General features: G+C 34.5%; 2 protein-coding genes across 6 annotated transcripts; one reads left to right on the forward strand and one right to left on the reverse strand.

The window, feature by feature from the left end:
- Nucleotides 1-847: 847 nt before the first annotated feature.
- On the reverse strand, nt 848-4,026 carry LOC144851449 (ciliary microtubule inner protein 6-like). Of its 4 annotated transcripts, none has more exons than XM_078708935.1 (4): nt 3,943-4,026; nt 2,133-2,536; nt 1,705-1,817; nt 848-1,442 (listed from the first exon to the last, which is right to left on the reverse strand). In XM_078708935.1, the coding sequence occupies exons 1-4, from the start codon at nt 3,972-3,974 to the stop codon at nt 1,347-1,349; spliced, it is 645 nt and encodes a 214-aa protein (XP_078565061.1). In that variant the 5' UTR covers nt 3,975-4,026; the 3' UTR covers nt 848-1,346. The 4 variants fall into 4 exon arrangements, with proteins under 4 accessions (XP_078565061.1, XP_078565060.1, XP_078565058.1 ...); XM_078708934.1 differs by lacking the exon at nt 3,943-4,026 and adding an exon at nt 3,702-3,790; XM_078708932.1 differs by lacking the exon at nt 3,943-4,026 and adding an exon at nt 3,053-3,238.
- A 4,975-nt stretch (nt 4,027-9,001) lies between these two features.
- LOC144851439 (uncharacterized) lies at nt 9,002-19,733 on the forward strand. Of its 2 annotated transcripts, none has more exons than XM_078708908.1 (7): nt 9,002-9,177; nt 9,825-11,307; nt 14,159-14,235; nt 15,704-15,775; nt 16,067-16,120; nt 16,300-16,398; nt 16,668-19,733. In XM_078708908.1, exons 2-7 carry the CDS (start codon nt 9,849-9,851, stop codon nt 16,776-16,778), a joined length of 1,872 nt encoding a protein of 623 aa, XP_078565034.1. In that variant the 5' UTR covers nt 9,002-9,177; nt 9,825-9,848; the 3' UTR covers nt 16,779-19,733. The 2 variants fall into 2 exon arrangements, with proteins under 2 accessions (XP_078565034.1, XP_078565035.1); XM_078708909.1 differs by having other exon boundaries at nt 15,707-15,775.
- Nucleotides 19,734-19,900: the final 167 nt, after the last annotated feature.

Here is a 19,900-nt window from a genome sequence, read left to right on the forward strand (position 1 = left end):
AATTTAAGGTCTTAAACTGTACATAAAATTATAGGTCCTACTGTAAAATGGCTTACTTACTAAAATTACATTATAAAACAACCACAAACTATTATCTAACCAAACAAGGTATTAAATGTCAAAATAAGTGCTGCCAAGATTATTATATAGGCCTGTGCCTATCCTAAGAAACCTTAATGTGAATATCTGAAATGAATAACAATTGTTTAATTTAACAATTTCTTATATTAGTTTATGTAAATGAAAATAATGTATAGAAATGATTGCACTACAGATTAAAGTGATATTTGAGCTTAATAGTATGTGTGAAGAGTTTATATATATTATTATGTGTACAGTAAAATAGAGCTATATAATCTAGAATACAAATAATGAATGTTTATGAGTGTGATGGTACAAATCCCTCATGAAACTTTTACAATTTTCGACCCTTTTAATTTAATTTTAAAAACTGGATATTTTGGCCATTTTTCGAAAAAATCCCTCTACTATTAAGTACAGGGATTTTTAGAAAATAGCCAATTTTCAACCATTTTATTTTTCGACATAACTGGATTCTATGGCACTATAAGATGATGATAAAGCAATATATGATCATATACAGCAATATTATCGAATAATAATTGAATTTTAAAAACTGGATATTTTGGCCATTTTTCGAAAAAATCCCTCTACTATAGTACAGGGATTTTTTAGAAAATAGCCAATTTTCTACCATTTTATTTTTCGACATAACTGGTTTCTATGGCACTATAAGATGATGATAAAGCAATATATGATCATATACAGCAATATTACCGAATAATAATTGAATTTTAAAAACTTGATATGACAGGAATCATTTAGATGTCATATAATAATATTCACTTTATTATAATCCACATAAAATAAATTACAGATCATGGCCAGAGGCCAAATTGTAAGTAACTTTTACAAAAATATACAACTATAAAATTAAGAATAACAAGAAACAATAACTCTAAAATTTGATGTTGCTAAAAAACATAAAAAAACCAAAAGAATACTGGTTTTGTCATATTAGGCCTAAAAATGTCAGAAATGTCAAATCAGAAAGAAAAAGTAACATTTGCAAATGTCTACAGTAGAATTAAATTAAAATGTACTTTTTGCAAATACATTTAAGTTTTAACAGACTTTTTCTGCTGCCTAAGCCGCCCCATAAATCATAGGCTCATACAGGTAAATTATTCATTTACACATACATTTATCGTACAGAACTCACAGAATTTAATGAAGTTTCAATAAATAGGATTTTAAAAATATAAGTATAAAAATTGCAATTATATATATATATGCACCTAAAACAGAATGATAGCACAATTTTATCATGGAGACACTGCAGGTGGCATGGAAGATCCGTCACTAGCACCATCGTCACAGTTAACAGGATAAAGGGTATCCCACACCAGGCTTCCATGTAGCTACAAAAAAACACAATAATTATTATATTGCGAAACCAATTAAAACTTTAAAATCATAAAAAGGCATAGTAATCATTAAAATATTACAATGCTTCCCTGTTTTTATTAACTTCAATGTATATACTGTTCAATACAATGATATTATGATAATAATTACACATTATATTAAACTTGTTGTACTGTACACAAAGCACCTCGCTTTGCAGCAACAAGAGACGCATTTAGATAATTACAAATGGTGCCACCAATAATTCCTACATACCTTTCCTCTAATTGGTTCAGTTGGCTTAGCTCTTGCATTGTATTGGTGGTTATAAGAGATCTTCTCAACTAATAAACGTGGGCCATTTTCTGGAGGCAAGTGTGTTACTGGAACTGAAAAAGGAAAGAATGTGATGAGCATCAAGTATTTTAAGTACAGTAATTTGAACCATTGGATTTGTAGCATGCATCTTCTTAACCACAAGCTACAACTCCAATGTGCAAGCTACAAATTCTAGCACTCCTCAAGCTACAACTCCACTCCCAAGCTACAACACCTGGCACTCTTCAGCCTACAACTCCAATCCGCAGGCTACAACTCCTCTCTGCAAGATACTTCACTCCTCACTAAGCTACAATGTCACTCGCCAAGATACAAATTTACTCTCCATCTTCATTTTTTGTAGGGTTTGTACTACTATACAATACCTATTCCATTAGCAGGTCTTGAATTTGGATTACTGCCATGTCTCGATATCTGCTGTTGATATCTGTGACTTTGTTTGTCACCATAGTCTGATCTATTTGTTGTACTGTAGCTATATTCATGTTTCTTTAGAGGTTCATCTGATGTTCTAGATGGCCACCAATGGTTTTCTTCAGCTTCTTTCACCTCTATCTTAGTGGCAACATGACAAATTGGTTGGTGTAACAGTCTGCAGTCTTGTTCTAGGAATCCTACCTTCTCTGGATGTGGTTTATGGTGTCTATTTTTGGATGCTGGTCGTTTTTCTAATGGAGGCTTCCTTTCCCCTGTATGGGTTGCTGAATAGTGACTTTGAAACTGTGTGTCTGCTTTTTTGTTACCAAATATTCTACTGGTGTCCGGACTACTGTAGAAGATAAGAGGTATACTAGGCTAGATTCAGAAAAAAGTTATACAAACTGGAAAGGAATAATTAATACTAGCCTATAGGCTATAATACTTTTTTTTAACAACAGTAGGCCTACACAATTTAGCCTACCTACATATTTAACTAAAAATACAATAAGCTATGTATGCCTAGTAATTGTAGGCATATTAAGTGATATAATGAAATAATACAATGGAATCCCAATTTTATTCACTATTTAGCGTATCTGGCAGCCTAGGATCGAGGCCTAAACAGTAAAATAAAATAAGAATTACACTTTTTGTACATTCAAAAGTACAAGCTAGGCTTAGGCCTAGGTAGGGCCTACACTTTGTACATTGTACCTAGGCCTAGCTAGCCTAAGCCCTATCCTATAGTAGTTACAGGTTAGCCTACCTATAATATAGGCCTAGCTTAGCTACCCTAGCCCTATATATAGGTAGGCTAACCGTCCGTGCGTGCCGTGCATCGCCATTCGTAGTGCGACAGGCTTACTTGTATTTGGTAATTACTCTCCTCTTGCTTAACATTGGTGGCATATAAAGCGTCATATTTGTTTTTTATCATTTATAGTCGAATAAGCTTGCAGAAGACCAGGTTAATAAGATGTAGGCCTCCCCTTCTTGGGAAATGATACTATTCTCTAGGCCTCCGCCTAGCCTCGCCCTCCTAGCTAGCTTCTTTTGATTATCGCGTTGCTAATAGTAACCAAGATGGATGCGAGTGCGGTGGTGGGTGCGGGGGTGCGGGTGGTGGGTGCGGGGGGGGGGGGGGGATGAATGGGTGTGGTGGCCAGACAGAGGCAAACAAAATGCTAGCCACATGGCCAAAATATGTCATCAAAACAATCATTGTATAAGAGGGCGGGGAATATGTTTTATGTACCACAAAATCGAAAGGCCCAAAAAAAGGTTATCAGGTTTTATATGCTAGATTTTTTGCAAAAATACTAGGAAAAATGCTAGATCATGGGTTGGTTTTTCGGAATTATGCCAGATTACTCACCAGGACAATTTTTAAAATAGAGCTTGTAGTTGCTTCCTGAAAAGTGCACTAGGCCTATTATTGAAATATGAAATTAAATAGTAAGTACGTGGACAGAGCTAATGAAAATAGAGCTTAGTCCCCGGAAATTGCAACTGACCAGCCATACCATCCATGGTGAGTGTTGCCGAAGCGCCAGCCAGTGAGAGGCATGCAATGTACGCGACCGTGAAACCAAAACGAAATACTGGGACGGTGCGGACATACACACCAACTACCAAACGTTTATTCATAACATAATTATACAATACAATTTCTTGCATGAATCGGACATTTCGCTACCAATGTAGCAACATTGATTAAGAAAAATCAAAATTTAACAGTGTGGCGTGTTGACTAACAATACCATCTTTCCCACACTACACCTGCACATCCATTTACGTAACAACGCACGGCATACCAAACCGTTTCGTACACGTACCTGCGATGAAATAAAAATGCAATGTCATTTAAAATTGAGGGCGCCAAACAGAAAATTTACGAGATCGAATACAGGTTGAAAAAAGAAATTAAATAAAAAAGATGTTAAATGTGCTCTCCCTGCCTCAGCACTGGAAAGGGGGACGTATGATCTGTGAACCCCAAACACAGTGGCTCGCATAGCCTTAACTCTATTCCACCGACCAGCGTGGGAATCGAACCCACGACATACGTGTGTTAACACGACGCTCAGACGACTGAGCTAACTGATCATTTTGGTTATAACAAGGTTAATAGGATATTAATGACGTAATGATGAATTCAATAATACACGTATAAATAGACTATTATCAGATGTTCCGTCATGTACTTTGTGGCTTAACGGGTAATGCCCAGTTTTGAGTGCTATCAGCTGGGGTTCGAACCTCTACGGATATTTTTTTTATGAATTGTTTTTTTTTTTTTGAAAGAGAGATATTTGGAGGGTTAAAAATGTCAGGCCTAGGCAAGTGGACCTCAAATCATAAACAAAACTGTATGGCATTCGTTTTTCCATTAAATAGACACCATAAAACCCCCCATGTGTTCCTCATTTTTTAGTAATCTTGGGTACGGTGGCTTCTTTTCAACGGATAAGCTTCTTTTCCACATTGGGTTCTTTTCGAGATTACTTTTGTAAACTAAAGGAGGGGAGTTATAAGATTCCCGCCCGGAAAATTATATCTTTACATGATTTGAATTTCTAATCGAGATTAACAAAATCAAAATTTAACTTTTAAATTTAATTTTGTGGCGTGTTCACCGCGTAGAACTAACAATACCATCTTCCCCATTACACCTGCACAAACTCATTTGCATAACAACGCAGGGCTTACCAAACTGTTTAAAATAGCCACAAGGTCCCCAGAAATGACACCTATTGTATTTTGAAACATGATATATAAGAGTCTTCACTACCCCACCATGATTGGGGCTGAGCAAAGACAATTTTGAAAAAAAATATTTATTGAAATATGAAATTAAAATATTAAGTCTCCAGTTAAGCTCACCATGGTTGGGGCAGAGCTAAGAATGAAAGCTTAGTCCTCGGAAATTATGAAACGAAATATAAAAGTCTTCAGGACCAGCCATACAATGGTGATTGTTTCCCAAGTGAGACATGCAATGCACGCCGCCGTGGCGGTAATTCAACAAAAAATACAAACAGAGCTAGCACACAAAAGCCTACTTGTTAATTTTAATATTTCTATAATACAATTAGAATTATCATATCACCTTTGATAATTATAATGTTAAATTTCAACTATCCAGATGCGAATTTTAGGTTGGGTTTTAAAAAACTCGACTTCATAATTATGCTTTAATTTCGAAGATCTGCTTAAAACATATTTATTTATTCTACCATAAACTTTTATTCACAACATATTAGTAGGCCTACAATACAATATCTTGCATGAAACGGATATTTAAAAGTACACTTTAATGTGTAACGGTAGAATTACAATTCTAATGTAAAAGATTAACAAAATAAAAATTGAACAGTGTTGTGTGTTGATCGCGAATGACTAACAATACCATCTTTCCCACAGCACATGTGCACACTCATTTGCATAACAAACGCACGGCATACCAAACTACGATGAGATAAAATTAATTCTCTTCTAAACACGTAACGAAGAGAATTAATTCCTTTTTTTTAAACAATAAATTAAATTGAGGGCGCTAAACATAAAATTTAAAACATCAAAGCAGTTAGCGACAAAAAAAAAAGATGGTAAATGTGCTCTCCCTGCCTCAGCACTAAGGCCCTGCCACAGCCTTTTGGGGTCGTTCCCACCACATCACCAGATGCATTGATGTTGTCGCCTCATGGTGTGTGGTGGAAAGGGGGACGTATTATCTGTGAACCCCAAACACAGTGGCTCGCATAGCCTTAACTCTATTCCACCGACCAGCGTGGGAATCGAACCCACGACATACGTGTTGTTAACACGACGCTCAGACGACAGAGCTAACTGATCATTTTGGTTTTAGCAAGGTTAATAGGATATTTATGACGTAATGATCAATTACGTAATACACGTATAAATAGACTATTATCAGCTTTTTAGTCATGTACTTGGTGGCGTAACGGGTAATGCTCAGTTTTGAGTGCTATCGGCTGGGGTTCGAACCTCGACGGATATTTTTTTTTTTTAATATTGTTTTTTTTTAAATAGAGATATGTGACACTGTATTGTCGAACATGTATGGTACCATACCGGTAGGTATTCAAATATGCTTAATACGAAAAGATATTAAAATTCAGTGACTTATTTCTATTTTATATGACGTAATGATGACTTCAATAATACACGTATAAATAGACTATTAGATGTTCCGTCATGTAGGCCTACTTTGTGGCTTAACGGGTAATGCCCAGTTTTGAGTGCAATCAGCTGGGGTTCGAACCTCTACCGATATTTTTTTTATGAATTTTTTTTTTTTTTGAAAGAGAGACATTTGGAGGGTTAAAAATGTCAGGCCTAGGCAAGTGGACCTCAAATCATAAAATAAAATAAAAATACACTATAAAGTGTAACAAAATAAAAATTGAACAGTGTTGTGTGTTGATCGCGAATGACTAACAATACCGTCTTTCCCACAGCACATGTGCACACTCTCATTTGCATAACAAACGCACGGCATACCAAAATTAAATTTTATGTTTAGCGCCCTCAATTTATTTTAATGTAAAAAAAGGGAATTAATTCTCTTCGTTACGTGTTTCTGAGAAGAGAATTAATTTTATCTCATCGTAGTTTGGTATGCCGTGCGTTAAGCGTGGTTCCCACTAGCGACGCAACGCAAGGACGTAACGCAATGCAAGTGAATTGACCAATCACAAGCGATGGCTTATTCGCTTGTGATTGCTAACTGTCTATAACTTCGCTTGTCATTGGTTAAAACGCTTGCGTTGCGTTTACGTCCTTGCGTTACGTTCTAGTGGGAACCAAGCTTAAGTATGCAAATGAGAGTATGCACATGTGCTGTGGGAAAGATGGTATTGTTAGTCATTCGCGATCAACACACAACACTGTTCAATTTTTATTTTGTTAATCTTTTACATTAGAATTTTTAAATATCCATTTCATGCAAGATATTGTAGTGTAGGCCTACTAATATGTTTTGAATAAAAGCTTGCATTGCATGTCTCACACTTGGGAAACAATCACCACTGTATGGCTGGTCCTGAAGACTTATATATTTCGTTTCATAATTTCCGGGGACTAAGCTTTCATTCTTAGCTCTGCCCCAACCATGGTGAGCTTAACTGGAGACTTAATATTTAATTTCATATTTCAATAAATATTTTTTCAAAATTGTCTTTGCTCAGCCCCAATCATGGTGGGGCAGTGAAGACTCTTATATATCATGTTTCAAAATACTATAGGTGTCATTTCTGGGGACCTTGCAGCTATTTTAAACAGTTTGGTAAGCCCTGCGTTGTTATGCAAATGAGTTTGTGCAGGTGTAATGGGGAAGATGGTATTGTTAGTCCTACGCGGTGAACACGCCACAAAATTAAATTTAAAAGTTAAATTTTGATTTGGTTAATCTCTATATTCAAATCATGTAAAGATACAATTTTCCGGGTGGGAATCTAGAAACTCCCCTCCTTCTTTAGTTTACAAAAGTAATCTCGAAAAGAACCCCATGTGGAAAAGAAGCTTATCCGTTGAAAAGAAGCCACTGTACCCAAGAGTACTAAAAAATGAGGAACACATGGGCTCTTTTCGGGGTTTTATGGTGTCTATTTAATGGAAAAACGAATGCCATACAATTTTGTTTAAGATTTGAGGTCCACTTGCCTAGGCCTGACAGTTTTAACCCTCCAAATGTCTCTCTTTCAAAAAAAAAAAATTCATAAAAAAAATATTGGTAGAGGTTCGAACCCCAGCTGATTGCACTCAAAACTGGGCATTACCCGTTAAGCCACAAAGTAGGCCTACATGACGGAACATCTGATAATAGTCTATTATTGAAGTCATCATTACGTCATATAAAATAGAAATAAGTCACTGAATTTTAATATCTTTTCGTATTAAGCATATTTGAATACCTACCGGTATGGTACCATACATGTTCGACAATACAGTGTCACATATCTCTATTTAAAAAAAAACAATATTAAAAAAAAAATATCCGTCGAGGTTCGAACCCCAGCCGATAGCACTCAAAACTGAGCATTACCCGTTACGCCACCAAGTACATGACTGAAAAGCTGATAATAGTCTATTTATACGTGTATTACGTAATTGATCATTACGTCATTAATATCCTATTAACCTTGTGAAAACCAAAATGATCAGTTAGCTCAGTCGCCTGAGCGTCGTGTTAACAACACGTATGTCGTGGGTTCGATTCCCACGCTGGTCGGTGGAATAGAGTTAAAGGCATGCGGCCACTGTGTTTGGGGTTCACAGATCATACGTCCCCCTTTCCACCACACATCATGAGGCGACAACATCAATGCATCTGGTGATGTGGTGGGAACGACCCCAAAAGGCTGTGGCAGGGCCTTAGTGCTGAGGCAGGGAGAGCACATTTACCATCTTTTTTTTTTTTGGTTCTCGCTAACTGCTTTGATGTTTGAAATTTTATGTTTAGCGCCCTCAATATATGGCTCTGGTGGCGATCTCTACACACTGCCCTCTCTCTGTAGGTTTTTTTTAAAAATGAAAATAATGAAGTCACCCCCATAAAATATTATGAAAATTATGTTTATATTATTGTTACATAAAGCACATTGTCATTTTAATAAGTGTTATTAGGATCAAATAATATGCATTATAATATGTTTACCTAGGTTTAAATTTATTTCACAAATACATGAATTCTGAATTTTAATTTTAAAAATACAGAGGGTGTGTGTTTAAAGAATGGATTTATATAAATCCCATTGTGGGCGCAGCCATTTTTGCATCCGGTATCATGTCATCTTGTTTCTTTAGTGTGAGGGGAGAAAGAGCATTTTGACTTTTTATATTAATTATCGTTTATAAAACCGCAGATACGGGAGTGTCATTAGGAATGTAGAGGTGTAAAGGAAAGATGGAATCGAAATAACACTTTTCTTGTTGAATTAATATTATTGTGATTGAAATCAGAAGCATGTAAGTTAAACTATCGTTGATTGAATAATGTGTGTGTGTCGGATTGACTTGTTTGAAGTTGTATAGGCCTACGGCGGCCCTAGCTAGAATAAGGCCCTACTAGCTAGGCATAGGCTAGACCTCGGTAGGCCTACCTAGGCTAGCCTTGTTAGATAGAGGCTCTGCCCTTGTGTGTAGAGTGGGGGACGGCCTACAGTAGTAGTAGGCCTAGGCCTATGCGTTGCATCACAAGAAAAATTGGTCGCATAATATTTAATTATTTGTTTTGTTTAATGTTTGTGAAAAAGTCAAATTCCGACATTTTTTGTTGATGATTTATTTATATATGGCACGCCGGTAGGTAGGCCTACTAGATCTAGGCCTACTACTACTACTACTACTACTATTGTAGCTAGGCTAGAGCTATATACTTTTGATGATGTTGGTCATGTTTGAAATTGTTTTATTTATTGTGGTCACTCTATTTTGTATGAGGGCGTGATCATTTTCGTGTTTACAGATAGGCTAGATGAAGTGATTTTTAGGATTTCCTTGTGCAATTTTAATCAAAATATTCAAATTGCGCAAGGAAATCCTAAAAATTCAATTCAATTTTACATTTGCTATATAAAGTAGTTTGGAATAAAATTGTTTTTATTTCTACACAGTGTTTAGGAAAAGCAGTTGACATAATGGATCCAAGAATGAGACCAAGCGGTGATGTCAAGGATAAGCCAAGATCCAAAACACCAGATCCAAATTGGGAAAGCTCACGGCAAAGGATGCATTCTGAAAATGTACGGCATACAGCCGATGATTCCCATAGAAATCATCCAGCTTCTACTGATTTTGAACAACATACAAGATATCACCACCAAGGTGGTCCTGTGGTTAACAATGAAGGACCTTATGGACGACTTGGGGAAGGCGGTCGTTCAAGACCTCCATTTGGTGATAATAACCCAAGGCGTAGTGATCAATATAGGTATGGACCACCAGGTAATGATTACCGAAACCCTCCGCCTAATGGTGAACCTCCTTATCGACAACCTGACCCTGAAAAGCGCAGGATGTTGGAACATGGAGGTCAAAATGTTTATGATTCATTTGATGCTGTCAGGGGTAGACCCCCACCCCCACAATATAAACCACCAGAATCTAGAAATGTAATCTATGAGCCGACTCGTAGTAAGGCTGGTGTTTCACCTCAAGCAAAGGAAGGTCTCGTTGATCCTAATGTAAGAGGCAGGACTGATATGTATGCCTCCAGACCTTCAGGAAAAATGGATTTACACAAAAGTAGATCAGCTGAAGAGGTGAGAGCTCTTGGCTCTAATCGGTCATTTGATGGTCAATCCAGGCCAATGGATAATAGGTCAGACCCACATACCAGTGTAGATCAACCTTATGGCACCAGACCGCCACAGAATACTATGACCAACAGCAACTCGTGGAACTCTGATGACCCAAACTCTTCCTCAATATATGACCAGGGCAGAAGGTCTAGTGAACAGAATGTTCCCATTAGACAATATCAGGGAGAAAATATTTCACAAGCACCAAAACCCAAACCTAGAATTGTCCCAAGCGAAGAGGAATTAAATAAATTAACTAAAGATGAGTTAATTCGTCAATTACGGAAATCGGAAATGGATCGTTTGTCCTCTACGTCGGACAACGGTGCCAAAATGAAAGAGATTAATAGACGTATGCAAATTAACTTGACAGAAATAAGAGATTTACGAGAAGGAAAAGAAGCTATGGACACTGAAAATAAAGAACTTAGAGACTTGTGCTACTTTCTTGACGATGGTCGTCAGAAAGAGCGCAAACTTGCTCGAGAGTGGCAGCGGTTTGGGCGTTACACCGCTAATGTTATGCGCAATGAGGTTGCTGTTTACCAAAACAAACTGCAGGAACTTGGTGAAAGACAGGAAGAGCTTATCACGGAGAATTTAGAGCTGAAGGATGTTTGCATGATGTTGGATGAAGAGAAGACTGGTAGTCGTAGCTCAATCTGTAGTCAATGTAATTCTACCCTCAGCTCAATTCCAAGAGACCAGGGTGATGGAAGCTATGATGAGTCTAGTCCTACTGAAGTGCCCAAAGTTAACCCAATTACAAGTCTTAATACCAGTATCAATAACAACAGTAAGTGAACAAAATATTTTTATTATGAATATGCCATTTTATTGTCGCATAATAGTTATTCACTTTGACCAAAAACTGAATCGGAAAAAAAATATTTACCTGAAACTTAAATGTCTCTTTTGTCTTTTTTATGAATGAAATTTATGTGGTTTTTTTTTAATTTTACAAGTGAATAACTTTATTAAAACTGCAAAATGGCCTGTCTGATTTTATTAAGCTTTATTGTTCATGTTTTTGGGGACAATACAAATAATGAATTAGTTTATGTGGTGTTGATTCTTGTGACCATTTATACCGCACTTAAGATTAAAACAAAAGGTTTCTGTCCACCAATAAAGGCATTGGTGTTTACATTGGTGTAGATCAAGGTGTGAGTAATACACAGTAAACAAGACACACCTGCTTTCTTATACACTCTATCAATCTGTATAATGTGGTGGTACATAGATTTGTCCCAAGTACAGTATGCATTGTCTTTTTTATGTTTAGTATTCAGTAGAGGAAAAATGGCAAAATCAGCACTGTGGTCATGTTACAGTACAGTAACAACATTATTAGAAAGTAGGAAGCCTTTTGACATTTCCGCTGCAGCATTTCGATTATTGCATGAATTTGTCTGAAGACAAAACACAAAAGCTTCCCAATATTACAGTTAAATCATCCATAAGAGATTTCTCGAAAACAGATCCCCTATCTACAGCAATTGAAATATTTTTGTTCAGGTTTTTTAGATTTCTCGCAAACCGAGACCTTCGATCTCTGGTCCTTGATTGTAAGACTGTTTTAGAAACACCAATAGCTAACTCCCTATAGCTAACTCCCTAAAATTTTAAACATAGGTTGGAGAACTTTGAAGTTCAATATTGCATGTATTTTGTTTTTTGTAAAATGTTATTCTTTAGTAGAATAATTAATTAAATGCAATTTACTAAATTCAATATCAAGGACAGAATAGTTTAGCATATTTCCAGTTAGGTGTGGATATGTTGCTATGGTAATACAATGAGTCATTCCCATTACCTTACTTTTCAATTAGAAGAAATTTATAAATTGTTTTTTCATTGATACTTTTTAACTGCTGCAAATTTTGAAAAAATAATAAATTATGATGATTAATTAAAATTAACCAGTTATTTATAGTTATTACATCTTTCATGCAATTATTCGAATGAAAACCCTGGTATTTATTGTTCAGGAGGGTTTTTAAGGGGAGTTTCTTCGTGGAGGTGGACCTGGAGCGCTTATGCGAGGGGGCGTTAATTATTCAAAATGATGTTCGAAGGAGTCTATTCGAGGGAGGTGTTTTGGGACATTTATTCGAATGACTACCTGATTATTTAAATTAAAGGGGTCGTAAAATCCGCCTACACAAAATAATTTAATAATTTTAGATTATTACCTAGAGAATAATGAAACCAGTATCTTATGAATTTAAAATATTTTAGATATGTGTGGTAAGTACATATTTGTCTATAAATAGATTATTGTGGTGTAGATTTATTAAGTATCCCTTGCAGTTATGATGATTCATTGTTGAAATAGTGTACCAAAGAACAATAGACTTTAGGCTTTCTGACTCCAGTCTAAATAAAGCAACTATTATTTCAAGTGTAGGAAATTATTCACAACTTAACAATGAAAAACAATCCTTATTAATATATCTACTGTTGAACTCATATCGTGTTTATCAATGTAATGGTATTATCCTGAAATGATATACTATTGGCTATTGTTTTTTTAATTTGATTTTATGAATGCACAAGGTACAATAAATACTAGTTACTACTGTGTTTGATTAACCAATTACGACTGGAAAAGATTTAGTTTATAAAAGATTAAACTTTCAAGATTGTTTAAAAACAAGTTAAAAAAAACAATAATGAACTAAACCAAATACTATAATGATGAACTACGGTAATAATAATTTTACACACAGTTAATTACTGGTAATTTTTTCACACAGTTAATAACTGGTAATTTTTTCACACAGTTAATAACTGGTTATTTTTCAAACAGTTAACAACTGGTATTTTTTTACAGTAGAAACAGAACCAATGTAATGGATAAGTATTGACCTCATCCATCATTGTGCTATTTAATGGCTTTGTGCTTCAAAGAACAATTTGTAACAACAAACTTTGGTGTTAATCAAATATACACCTGATGTACAGGTTGACATAAGAAGACCTGTTAGATTTGTTCCGCATGAGTAGTTGACAAGTGTGAATTTAGAGTTCAGAGTCATGTGGAAAGTAGTAATACTAAATACAAAGCATAAGACTGACTTTCATTCACTAGTTACTGTACTGTACAAAGTTTCAATACAATTAGACATTCTCTTTCAAATAGACTTCCTCAAATGGTTGTGGTCACAATGAATGCAAAAAAGAAGTTTGTAAAGATTGTTACAGTTCAACCATGACTGTGGTTTGGTTCTGTTTTACCATGTTATTGTTAAGATGAAAACCACTGATTTTGTAAATTGACAGCCATTTTGATAGATTTTTAAAGGCCATTTTAAATTTCTTTTTTGATGAGGGACTTTTGTAGGTGGTGTTGTATCAACATGATCTTTAAAATTCAAGTCACTGTTCACCCACACAGAATGCTATACGATCCTGAAATGTAATTTTAATTGGGATGGAAAACTGAACAATTATTTTATTTTAAAATAGCTCTCTAAAGTCTTGCTGAGGAATTGTGAAATTAAAAATTTATTTAGACAATCACAGGATTTAAATTTTGTTTGTTTATTTCAGACTATTTCCAATGGTTGTTTTTTGTACTGAAAGAATGTCTCTTTGGGTTAAAAATCTGCATGTAAATTGTTTCAAATGTTTTTTTCCTTTAGATCAAGCAGCCATTTATATCCGTGAATTGGAGCAGCGTGTCAAGTTACTAGAAGAGGAGAAAAGACAACTAGCTAAGGTGAGCTCATACATAACACTGATCCATTTGAGTATTACTATTAAGGCCAGTGAGCTGTAACGGAAGAGGAAACTGCGTAGATTGTCCCACATAGAATCTGATCTATCCTGAGCAGAAATCGCCCATCTGTTTCGCATTGTGTGTATAAGGAATAATAGATTTTTAAATTGTGTAAATTGGCCTTTACTGATAGCAATATAATGTTGATAATTAACAGTACTGTATTTTGGAAATGGTGCCCCCTGAGCAGGGCCAAAAGGAAACTGGCATTAAAAACACCCAAGGCCTCAAGTTGGATGGCCATTTCCCTATAACCAATCAGGCCTCTGCGTTATGCCACTGCATTGAGGGTAGACAAATCCCAAATTCTGTAGACTACTTACTACTGTAGACTTTGTTATTGCATTTAGATTTACCAGTGATAATACTATATTAATGTATTTTTAAGTCTTGGGAGGTACAGACCTAGTTTTTGAACATACATTCTTTCTGGGCAAGCATCCCATTGATAATCTCTGTTGGCTTACTGTGATGTTATCTATCAGCTTACCTTTACAGGCTTTAGGTCAATTAAAGTGTAAAGATGCTGGAATGGTTCATTTGTAAAAAGAACAGTATTTTATGGTTGTAGAGTTGAAAACCATTGAGTGACATAACAGTATATTTTACTAGTAGTATGCACGGGTCTCTTGTATTTTTGCTTTTTGTCATTGTTTCCAAAATTCAAACTTAATAACTAAGTATTTATCATGTAGGAATTGGTATTTTAGTTTGTTAATAAAAATGAAACATCGCAAGTTTTACAATAATATTGCTGTACAGCACAAAAAATGCTGCTCATTATAATGCTTCAATTCAAGACCCAATAACTTTGTCGACTGCCATTTACAAATATTTGCCAAGAGACAGAAACAATTTATTTCACCATCAATAAAAGTGGATAACAAGATGTTGTCATAGAAACCTTTAGTTTAGTTAGTGTTTAGTGATTTATGTTGCCACATTTATGTCTCACATTTCTCTTAGCTTGTGCTGTTACCATTTTATCTCTGACTTGAGCTCATTAAATGGAAGTACTTTTGATTTATTATCATCATGTATCAGGGCGTAATGAACAGACACTGGTTTCTTATTATACTCATTTAAAAATTGGATTCTGTACAATATCATACTGTACTGTAAATAATAGATGTTTAATGTTCAAATGAAATTCAAACTTTGGTGTAAGAATTGTGAGATACAAATCTGTTTACTTTCTTCTAAATCATAATAATAGTACACTGGGGTTTTTAAAACTGTTTTTCAAAACTAGAATCATTTGGGGTTTATTAAAGCATTTATTCAGTATTTACAGTAAATATATTTGTGAGGACGCATTCTAAAGGCAGATAGTTAGGCTAAATAGTTTTAAATCCATTGTTTCAGATGTAGTATGTGCCATTAATATATTGGTATTTTTTTCACCCAGCAGTTGAAACGAAATGGCCAGGGAGATGGACAAGGCCCAGAAATGAATTCCCCCAACACTAGTGGGAGTGCTGTAAGTATCGTTTAATTTATGATTAAGGTTTTTCAATTTGTTGAAATATTCATTGTCAGGTATGTATTTCCTCAAGCAGAGAAATATTTAAAATTAAAATTACCTCATCATACTTAGTGAGTGAGTGGCCGAACGGTTAAGACAGTGGAACCGTAATTACCTAGCAATAACATCGGCAAGGTTCGAGGCTTAGGACTATAAACCGTAGATCCAAGTGATGGACAATTCGCTATAATAATCTATGAAAAGTAGGTACCACATTCACCTAATAATTCATATTTTTCATTACAGATGATGCCTCATTATCAAGCTGGTGGCAAAGAGGCTGTAGCTCAAGCATTTAAGGTAAGCTTATAAAATAATTTTAATTTGTATACGGCCATCCTGCGTTGAAACGCCAGTTTCTTAAGTGCATTGGATAAATTTATAATGATTAATGATATCGATACACACTTCCTTACTACACAGTTGTTTTCATCTGAAAATTAACTTATTAATTTTAGTGTTATTTTTAATTTTGAAAGGTCTTGGAGGTACATGAGCAGATAGATGATCGTAAACTTCCATTGGAGAATGAATCTATGTCCGACAAAGAAAGAGCTATTGTACGCGAGATGTGTAATGTAAGTTATATTTTGATTCCTGAATTGTTATTTTCTAAAGCTCTGTGCCCATATATAGACATGATGATGTCATATCAATACCATATTTGGGAATATCGCTACCATATTTGGGAATATCGCTACCATATTTGGGCACATCACACTTTTTTCGTCAGAAGTAGTTTGACAGTGTAGACAGAGCTTAAAACATATAAAAGACACCGGCCAATTATAGTTGTATTACAGTATACATGTTTCTTATTACTAACTATTTTCGTTTGTTGATTTAGGTGGTATGGAGAAAGCTTGAAGATAATTCTGACGTTCCAGCTCATAATATACCGCCCTCGTATAAACCGGTTGGTCGACCAAAGTATGGGGGTAGTGAGCAGTCAAAATGAATGTACAAGTTAAAGCATGAATAGTTCATAAACAAACCTATAGTATGCTATATTCACCTTGAAGTGTTTACTGATACCTTAAATCTTCCGCCAAAAGAATATCAAAATGACTGTTCCAGAGTACTGTATGTTTGTACATTATAACACTTTAGTTGTAAGATTTTCTAAGTAAGCACAAATTAAAAACTGGGCCCCATCAAGGTACAGTATGTAAAGAGCTGTTTCTGCTCCGTTGCGCCTAATAAACCGTCATGAAATTGGGGTAATTCATATTTACCCGGTTATTAATCCATTATTTTTACATAGCAGAAACAGGACCTAAAAACCATTTCATAATTTGATATTTTAATGGAGGATTTAGTGTAAGAGGTTATTGTATGTACAGTTCCATATCTGGCAAAGCAAGGTGATCTCTACTACATTTTGAGGAACAATAAATGCTAAACTGGTACCTCAACATATATTGTATACACTGCAGCACTTGCTAGCTAGTTCACCTCTTCGTCTCAGTATTTCAACTATAATGTACATTGGTGTTTATGGAATAATTAATTCCAATTAAGTTTTTATATTGTAAATATATCTGACAAATTTGTTGTGTATTTAAATTTATTTAAAGGCATATTTTCCATGTTATTTGATTCAATTAATGAACTTATTTGTAGAGTAAAACTATTTAATTTTCAATTAAATATTATGTTTCCTGATTATTAATGAAATTTCATGACATAGATTTATCTATGCAACTAAATTTATATCAAATTTCATCATTTCGTCAATAAGTTAATACACCTTAAAATAGATTTAGTTGCAATATAATATGGTATTTGCATTTTACCTTAACTGTTTGATTTTTTGTGTATAGTTTTGTTATTATTTATGTATAATTGGATACTAAACAAAGTGCCAAGTATTAATTATTTACATTTATTGAGCGAACATACTGTATAGTGTTTTTTTTAATCCCCTATACACCCTATATTTGGTCAGCTACACATTTGTGGCAATGTTTTTTATTTTGTGTGTACTGTATATTTGCCTCATCTCAAAGAATATACAATCACCCACTTTAAGTACTAGATTGTCAACTCCAATGTTATCATATTTCAAAAAGTGATTTTTCGTGGAGAGAGGAACCACACTGTGATCCACCATTCGATACAATAGTTACTCCCCCATACACAGTCACACACTACGCCTGCGCTCACAAGCATGTAGAGTTTATTAACACAGAATGTATTCTAAACGATCCTTTTATGCAAAAATGCAGGACGATTTACCAATAAATTATTCATTTCATCGCTATTAGTTTTTAAAAATGCTTTACAGTATATATTAGATAATTTGAACTACGGCGGTTCCCCTTCCTGTTGGAATCACTTCGTGTCCATACAGTTGACGATCTTGTACTTATGTTATATCTATGTCAATAGCGCATAAAGAAGCTTCCTCCAAAAATCGCCGTGTATAGTTATCATTCTTGTATACTAAAATCAATTATTTTAATGTATTGTCTTCCAATATAATATTCACGTTTTTAGATTCATTATATGACCGGCTTAATTAGATTCTTAGTTTTGTCCTGTATTAAGAATTGTTTAGTTTTGTTAGTCGGCACTATGGCCGCTTTTTGTATGGACTTAAATTACAGGGAAACAGGGTGGTGTTCACCTTCATTGTTTCAATGGGGTTTTCAGTTTTATTTCTTTTACTGCAAAAGTCAGTTAAAATTCCTTTACAAGGAGGAGTTTTGTTGCAAGTTCAATTTTTACAATTTGTAAAAATAAAGGTTACACAACAGTCATATGCTTATGATTTGAATTCCATCTCATAAACCAAAATGCAGTAGGAGTACTCTGGTAAATTAAGTTACTGTCTGTTAATAAATACCTGATCACCTATGTTTGATACAGGTATGTATATCATATATATGTATGTCATATTCCAATAGCTGCACCTTGAAAAATTTTTTTTTTCCATTTTATGTACAAGTATATTTTTAAACAAATGAGAGAATCATTCCATTATGGTAACAAATTGACAATGTTTAGCGGATGGCATACAGAATTCAACATGATCTAGAAAACCCCCTATGCATGCATAACCAGTGTAGTAAATATGTACAGTATTTTGTTGGTTAAAATAGTATTCTATGTATAACTACTTTCCATATGTTGAGTAGCAACACTTGTTTCCCAAAACTATTGTAAAGTTGTGAGAGGTAGTCCACATGTTGTATTGTAGTATCAAGGTGGTTCTTGGTGTGTGTGATCATTACATACCAAAGTTGCACTATCTACCAATACTATTTACTATTGAATATTAAACCAAGCTCCTGTGTGATTTTGTTGTCGTACTCTACAAGTACCTGATTAAAGAATAAAAATAAAAAATAACTTCTCGCAGCCCCCAATTTTGGATATGATGGCATCTCACTTTGAAATTTCAGTTAGAAATTTGTATAAGTTAATAAAATTACAAGAACTTCTTGTATCTCTTAAAAATAATATAGGTATTATTGCCACTTTTTAGGCCTTTCTATTTTGCAGCCACTTGGAATGTAATGATTGATTGATGGATAAATGGGTTAAGAAATGATGTATTGTTTTGTTTATTTACCATTTTAGTTTTATTGGAGCTTATACAGTATAATCACACTAATGCTTTACTTTTAGTTAGAAATACAGTTGAATTGAAACAATACATCTTTAACTAAAATATTCTTGCATGAAATGAACTAGTATTTATAGCTGCAATGTGATATTTACAGTTCAAATCTGTAATGGTTCTTCCGGTCATCATTATTTTATGTCGAGCACTGTATTGTACAAATGATATTATTTACTGGATGGTCACTAAATGTTTTAATGGAGGTCCGCCATGTTTTCATATTATCTGACTAGACTAGACATAAATAACTTTAACAATTACAGTTAATAAAAATAGCTAACAAGATTTGTTTGTTTATTCTTGATTTTGTTATAGTAATTTCATAATAATAATAATAATTTATTTAGAAAAAGCTACACTTTTGAAACAGTGGCACACTTCTTTAATGAAGGTGCGTCCAGAGTAAGTAAAATAAAAGTTTTAACAATAGGCCTATTTACAACAAGGAAACC

The sequence above is a fragment of the Antedon bifida genome, chromosome 9, assembly GCF_963402885.1.
Source record: "Antedon bifida chromosome 9, ecAntBifi1.1, whole genome shotgun sequence".
NCBI classification, from domain to species: domain Eukaryota; kingdom Metazoa; phylum Echinodermata; class Crinoidea; order Comatulida; family Antedonidae; genus Antedon; species Antedon bifida.

Coding starts and splice junctions, on each gene's coding strand:
- LOC144851449 (XM_078708932.1), bottom strand. CDS start 3,108: ATGACGCTTTATATGCCACCAATGTTAAGCAAGAGGAGAGTAATTACC. Junction 2,537..3,052: donor AGAGTAATTACCAAATACAA/GTAAGCCTGTCG, acceptor TATCTTCTACAG/TAGTCCGGACACCAGTAGAA. Junction 1,443..1,704: donor CTGAACCAATTAGAGGAAAG/GTATGTAGGAAT, acceptor GTTTTTTTGTAG/CTACATGGAAGCCTGGTGTG.
- LOC144851439 (XM_078708908.1), top strand. CDS start 9,849: ATGGATCCAAGAATGAGACCAAGCGGTGATGTCAAGGATAAGCCAAGA. Junction 14,236..15,703: donor AGAAAAGACAACTAGCTAAG/GTGAGCTCATAC, acceptor TTTTTCACCCAG/CAGTTGAAACGAAATGGCCA. Junction 16,399..16,667: donor TTGTACGCGAGATGTGTAAT/GTAAGTTATATT, acceptor TTGTTGATTTAG/GTGGTATGGAGAAAGCTTGA.